Source organism: Trypanosoma cruzi (genome assembly GCF_000209065.1).
Source record: "Trypanosoma cruzi strain CL Brener chromosome Unknown tcruzi_1047053507107, whole genome shotgun sequence".
Lineage (NCBI taxonomy): Eukaryota > Euglenozoa > Kinetoplastea > Trypanosomatida > Trypanosomatidae > Trypanosoma > Trypanosoma cruzi.
In genome coordinates this window covers 1-6550 of record NW_918980.1, presented here as the reverse complement: position 1 = coordinate 6550, position 6550 = coordinate 1, and the positions used below count along the sequence as shown (strand labels likewise).

General features: G+C 54.1%; 3 protein-coding genes across 3 annotated transcripts, besides 12 other annotated features; all 3 read left to right on the top strand.

Annotated features, from left to right (window-relative positions):
• On the top strand, positions 1-174 carry Tc00.1047053507107.50 (aminopeptidase, putative; the record flags this gene model as incomplete). Its single annotated transcript, XM_799642.1, has 1 exon — positions 1-174. A coding segment is annotated over one exon (174 nt), but the record flags the coding sequence as incomplete, so codon positions are not given.
• Positions 1-2444: a sequence feature (heterozygous, Esmeraldo-like haplotype).
• Positions 495-514: a microsatellite.
• Tc00.1047053507107.40 (3,2-trans-enoyl-CoA isomerase) lies at positions 547-1605 on the top strand (the record flags this gene model as incomplete). The annotated part of the gene is made up of 1 exon (XM_799641.1): positions 547-1605. The coding sequence occupies one exon, from the start codon at positions 547-549 to the stop codon at positions 1603-1605; it is 1059 nt and encodes a 352-aa protein (XP_804734.1).
• Positions 1779-1818: a microsatellite.
• Positions 1874-1900: a sequence feature (AT_rich).
• Positions 1998-2028: a microsatellite.
• Positions 2055-2084: a sequence feature (AT_rich).
• Positions 2158-2185: a microsatellite.
• Positions 2253-2297: a sequence feature (AT_rich).
• Positions 2445-3026, top strand: Tc00.1047053507107.30 (UDP-Gal or UDP-GlcNAc-dependent glycosyltransferase, putative; the record flags this gene model as incomplete). Its single annotated transcript, XM_799640.1, has 1 exon — positions 2445-3026. The coding sequence occupies one exon, from the start codon at positions 2445-2447 to the stop codon at positions 3024-3026; it is 582 nt and encodes a 193-aa protein (XP_804733.1).
• Positions 2445-3131: a sequence feature (areas merged during assembly that could not be assigned to a particular haplotype. This can correspond to areas where the two haplotypes were merged or to regions with more than two copies in the genome that were merged during assembly.).
• Positions 3132-3163: a sequence feature (areas merged during assembly that could not be assigned to a particular haplotype. This can correspond to areas where the two haplotypes were merged or to regions with more than two copies in the genome that were merged during assembly.).
• Positions 3164-3571: a sequence feature (areas merged during assembly that could not be assigned to a particular haplotype. This can correspond to areas where the two haplotypes were merged or to regions with more than two copies in the genome that were merged during assembly.).
• Positions 3572-6550: a sequence feature (heterozygous, non-Esmeraldo-like haplotype).

The following is a 6550-nucleotide window of genomic DNA, read 5'->3' as shown; positions in this document are numbered from 1 at the left end:
GGGTTTAACGACTTTAAGGAACGCATGCGACGCATCTACCAAACAGAGGTGATGGGATGCAAAGAAAACATCGGCATGATGGACGGAATGAATTGTGGGGATTTAGTCCTAGTGCCGTACATCACCACGAAACAATTTTTAAAATATATGGAGGCATCGCATGTAACTGTCTGAGTAGGTGCACAGAAAACAGGTTGTTGGGAAATAATACTTGTTTACCGGAGCGGAGATGAGGCGGAAAAGGGGGAACAAGAAATCTCACTTGTTTCTGCTGTACAATGTCCTTTGGCAGTCCTATAAGTTTCTCTGCTTCCCTTCCCTATGGTTGCGACATGACGTGACCGATTAGATGGTGGAGAAGATTATAATATTCATGCCAGCCTCATTATACACACCGAGAAAGGCAGTGGTATAATATAAACGTCTTGTGCCTTAAGTATTTGATGGACTTCTTATATTTTATTTTATTTTTGCTTATCCCTTCTCTCTCCCTCTTTTTTTTTTTTTTTTTTTTCAAGTCATACTCATACGAGGATACACCCAACTATGCGCCGCGTCATTGCCTCATGTCTTTGTGCCCAACGCCTTGCCCAGTGTGCCACAACGTCAACTGCCGTACTGGCATTCAGCGCCTCGATTCGCCGTCAAGGCACACGGCAAGGGGTTCCCAGCGGCGTTCCACCGGAGTTACGCGCCCCGCCGCAGGGGTCTCGTCCGTCACACCACGAACACCAACAGACGGAAATGAACGCTGCGCCGGAGGAAAACTTTGAGCCGCCGCAGAAACCCGCAGAGCCCCCGAAGATGCTGAAAATAGACACAAATGAGAAGGGCATTACAACCGTTCAGCTTAGCCGGGGCCCGGTAAACTCCCTTAGCCTGGAGCTCTTTGAGGAACTTAACAAATGGATGCTGTGGCTTGGGAGCGATGAAGAATGCAAGTCCGTCATTCTCACGTCTTCTATCCCTACCGTGTTTTCAGCAGGGCTAGACATCAACGAGATGTTTAATCCACAGCCCGAACGTCTCCGTCGCTTCTGGCAGGCGTTTCAAGAGACCTGGCTGATTCTCAACAGCTTCCCCAAGCCCATTATTGCCGCAATCAACGGCAATTCCCCTGCCGCCGGCTGCATTTTGTCTATTGGCAGTGACTTCCGCGTCATGGCCCGTCATCCTTCCGGGAAGCCAGATCGTTTATATCGCATTGGGATGAATGAAACAAAGCTGGGCATTACGGCCCCTGCATGGGTGATTCCGGCGTACGCATATGTTGTTGGCTCCCGCAACGCCGAGCGAATGCTGCAGTTGGGAGAGACACCAACTGCCGACGAGGCACTCAGAATTGGGCTTGTGGATGCCGTGGTTGAGGAGGAACAACTACGCGAGGCTGCGGTGAGGGAAGCGGAGCGCTTCATGGCGATCCCACAGCAATCACGATGGATGTCACGAGACATGATGCGACGTGAGTTCCTGCAACACATCGCAACAGACGAAGATAGAGAGTATGACACGCAGTTTGTGGTGGAACTTATGATGAACCCAGAGGTGCAGAAGGGACTGGGTGCCTACTTGGCTCGTCTCAAGGGGCAGCACGTGAAGAAGTAACTTATTTTTTTTTCTTCTTGTTTTTCCCTTAGAACCATGCATGCCCACGCAAAAGAAAAAATTATATATATATACACACTTCTATGCATGCATATATGATGACGGCTGATGGTACAAGCCGGAAACGGCGGGAAGACTGACTGAATGAGTGGGAACGCGGCGGAAAGAACGTTAAAAGAAGCAAAAAAAAAAAAAAAAAGATAAAAAAAAAAAGGGGGGGGGGGGGGGAAACAGAAGAAATAAAAACAAAAAAAGAAGGCAGCATTTGTATTTTTTATTTTTTAATTTTTTTTTACACAACAGGGGGGGGGGAACCAAAGAAGAAAAATAGCCGAAATATGACAATTGTCCTTACAAATAATCCCGCCTGCAGAAGACACTTCGTCATTGACAATAAAAATAAAAATAAAAATAAAAATAAAATTGAGGCAATTGCATAAAAGATCCGGAAATAAATATTTAAAAAAAAAAAAAAAAAAGCAACACTTTCCGAAACATTCTTTTATGTCACATAAATAGTATCACGCAGAGAATACAGAAACACATGGGCAAATATATATACATATTTATATATATATATGAGTAACCACATGCCACATACAAAAAACCCTCCATACAACAACCGCCTTGACAAACACTTTACATGCATTTTTATGAATTTAAATTTTTCTTATTTTATTTCATTTTATTTACAAACAGTGAGACAAAGAAGAAGAAAAAATAAAGAAAAAAAAAAACTATTTGATGGGAAAACCAATTCATCATTTATATAATAAAATAACACATAAAGTGACAAGTACCATACAACACATGCGAATTAAAACAATAAAAAGTAGAAGATGTGGTTTGACCTTGCGCACCGCCTGTTCCCGACCGCGAGGTACATTGCGAAGGGCGATGACGACATTTTCCTCCGTGTGCCGCTGTTTGTTGCTCACCTGCGCCTCCTGCCGCGCCGAGGGATCTACATGGGCCTCCACGTTGGTACTAGCCAGTATAAGAAAATGGGCTTACCGGGTAACACGTTTATGATGGGCTGGTGCTACACCTTGTCGAGGGATGTGGCGGAGGCGTTGGTGTCGTACAAGCCGCTGCGACGCCTGACATACCTGCCGTACAGCAAGGAGCGTGAGGAAGAGTTTTTTTCGATTCATATGCAGCACGAGGACGTAATGGTGGGACGTGTGCTGGTGAACGAATTGAACTACCAGCCGATGGTATACGTCAAGGTGCTGCCGTGTCATTTCCATGACGCCCGCAATGGCACGGGGCACTCGCAGGTGGTGCCGACCTCGATGTGTGTCCATCACGTGCTGGAGGACGACTACGCTGCGCTGATGGCGCGCTTCGGCAACGACACATCGCCTGTCGCCCGTGTGGAACGTTTCTCCGACGACACGATATACCCGTTGTGCGATTGACAAATGAACGAAATGATTTCTTTTCTGTGCGTGTTGAATCCTAATGTATTGCTTGATTGGTTGCTGCATTCCGGTTTGTGCCCTGTGTGCCCCGTGGCCGAACGACGTGGAATGTGTCATTGACTGCTCCGTGCCCCCGTGGAGCGTGCCACTCCCTGCACTCGACCCGCGTGCGGGAGGTGGTTGTGGAGCCAGTGGGCGCCCGTTGTGTTGTGCTGCGTGTGTGCTTCTGCTGGGGGCACGTGATGAGGAGGTGCGTGTGTGTGCTGGGCCGTCAATGAACGATGTATGTGAGTCTGTGTTTTTTATACATTTTATTCTGTTAATTGTGCGATTGGGAAATGGAAGGGATTCAGCGTGTTTTTTTGTGTGTGTGCGTTGCTTGCTTCGGCCTTCCCACTCCAGAGCCCTCACCTCGCGGTGGGTGCTTGCGGTTGGGAGCCGCTGGGAATGTATTCTTGTGAGTTCGTGTGATTTACTTGTGAGCGGAGCATCCCACGATGCGGCTGCTGTCAGTGCCGGTGGTGTGACTCCCGGTGTGGGGAAGTGCGTGTTGTGACGCTCAACCCGCCGCCGATGCGCCCAGTGGGCGGGACAACACCAATGACACACGGCCCCTGCTTGTTGGCGACGCAGCTGTCCCTTCTTTTTTTCCCTTGCTTGTGTTCTCTTGTAGCAGTGTGCACAGTGTAGGGGCCGCTCGGGCGGACGGGAAGCAGACGACGGGTGGACTCGCTGGTGGGCGGCGGGCTTGCGGCGGCTCCTTGCGTTGCGGTGGAACGCCGCCGGCCTCACTGTGGCGAAACGTCTGGCGCTGAGCATGAAGTTGCATGGCGAGAACGTGTTGTTTTGTGTGATGCGTGAGACGGAGACGTCCCCCACCCTGAAGCCACTAGTTTCAGCCTGCCGGGGTTCCAGCACCACAGGACCGCTCGCAACTGTCGTGGCGGCGGTGTGTCCATTCTCGTTCGTGAGGGGCCACAGGCGGTAGCAGGACCGGCCTCTGTCGCCCGCATCGAGCTGGCGCAAGCGACCATCCGCCCAGCGGCGGGAATTAACCTGATGGCGTCATCAGCATTTCTCCTTCCCTCCTCTGCAAAGAGCACGACGGCGGAGGTCTTGGATGGGCAGCTCTGCGCGGACGGGCCACAGCTAATGGACGCAGACGTCGAGGCACACACGGAGGCTTGGGACCGCAACATCCCATCAGACTCCCGTGGCGATACCATTGCGCAGCGGTGCATTGAGAATGTACTCCAGGCCGTCAACGGCGGAGAGCGCACGAGGTACACCGAGCGAAAGAGCAGCACAGCAACCGACACCACCCTTTCGAAGGACTGTGTCGTCATCCATTGCCAGAACTGCTCTCACTGGACAGCGATCACTGCATCATCCTCCTTGTTTTCCGATCGGGGACGACGACACACCCACCGTGGTGCTGGGGCCTAACCGGAAGTTATTAGCATGGAAGAAGGTGGATTGGAATAGGCCCAACGAGATGGTCAGCCAGCTCCGCAGAAACACATGAGAATTACCCAAAATGGACAGCACGGAGATGCGCGTTGTACTAGGAATGCGGACAGCCACCAAGGCAACGGTCACGGCATGGAATCACCAGCCGTCCCCATTCTGGACTCCATGGCTGGCGGAATTGGACCGCGCCATCGCCGCCGCACCCCACGCAGAAGGCGGTCAGCGGCTGGACCTCCGTCGCAGAGAAGCGCTGCGCGAAGCATCCAAAAGCCGCTGGCACACACTCCGCCCCGAGCTCGAGGGCACGGACGGCAACAGGCAGCAGGTAGTACGCCCGTGTTTACGCCCCTCGTTTCTTGAGCACGCCAGCCATGAATTTCGATGGCCCAATGCTCAGCAGACACCTGAAGGTCAGCCACCTCATGAAGCTGTAGGCGGCGAAAGCAACACGGCGCCCAAAGTCCCACCCTCCGCCACCGATCCCGACGAATGCGATGGACCTCACCCAATAAATATGGCAGAGCCCGGCCGCACCCTACGGCTGTTGCTCTTGGGACCGGCGCCTGGCCCCGACGGAATACATGGAGAGGCGCTGCGCCACCTAGGCCATGTGGCGAGGCGTGCCGCCCCCTGGCTGTTTGATATCCGCCTACGTGCAGGAGCCGTCCCGCGGAATCGGCGACGCGGGGCTGTGCTACTCCTGCCCAATCCGGAGAGAACGGCATTCCAACCGCGACCCCCACCGACCTGTAACGCTGGGCAGCTGCCCCAGCAAGCTCATGGAACGCATTTCTGCCACACGCATCCGGGACGTCATCGAGTCCCAGTTGACTCTGCAGCCATCTGGCTTCTTGCCGGGCAATTCCACCCCTGACCAATTGCTGCAAATCAGGGCTGCCATGCATCGCAATGCTTCACAACACCGCACGGCGGCTGTCTTTGTGGACCACGCCAATGCCTTTGGCACGGCGGGCCCTGACGCGGTAATCTTGGAAATGCGGCGACTGTCGGTTCCCAATCGCATCGTACGCTGGTCAGCAGCGTGCCTCAATAACACAAGCGCTGTGGTTTGCATCGAGAAACTCACACCCTCCTCCAGGACCCTCACACGAGGCGCACCGCAGGGAACAGCGCTGTCACCCATCATGTTCGTCGTCGTCATGCAGTCTCGTTGTTCTTGCCTTTCGAACGTGTCCTACTTCGCCGAGGATTCATTGCTGATGACCGCACTCTCATCGCACAGCAGAGCAACGGGGATGCGATCAACTCGGCCTCAAAAGAAGGCCTGAGTGCCGTGGTGGAGTGGACCAGAGAGTACTTCATGGAGGCAAATGCCAGAAGGACTAGTTACACTCTCCTTGGCACCGGCAGCACGGCCCCACTGCGGCTCGCTTGCGAGGACGCCCCGGTCACTATGGAACGCATGCCGACTTTTCTGGGCGTCAAGTTCCAGCATCCTCGTGGAATGGGCACACGTGGCGCATCTCCATGAGGAATCGGAGCAGCGCCCACTCCAACTGGCAACGATTTTGTCTTTTGCATGGGAAACCAGGAGAGACACACTGAGGGCGTTGTACATTGCGCTGCCGCGGGCGGAGGCGACGCACGGCGTCAGCGCATGGTGTTGGGACGCCTCTCAGACGTCCCGCTGCACGCCGGATCCCGCAAGGTAACAGGCGAGCAAAATAGTTGCGTGAACCCCGAGAGGCAGTAGAGCGGAGGATGCCGTGTTGGAGGCAAGGCTGCAGCCCCTCCCCGATGCGAGACGCGTGGTGACGCTTTGCGTTTTAGTGCCTCCATCGTCCGCCACTCGCAGCACCCCGCCAGAAAACCGTACGAATTCATCCTGGCCCTGCGGCGTGCGCTTTGGACAGAAGCTCGCTCCCCGCCCCTCACAGCGACCCCCCGCGGACCGCAGCTCGATTCCGTTTCCGCGCCTCCCGGGGTGGTGCCGCTGCAGATGGCCCCGACGAGGTCCAGCACCAGGCTTGTGACCGCTGGATCGCCCGCCACATCTGACGCACAGGCCTGTAGCCACAGCCAGAAGAAAA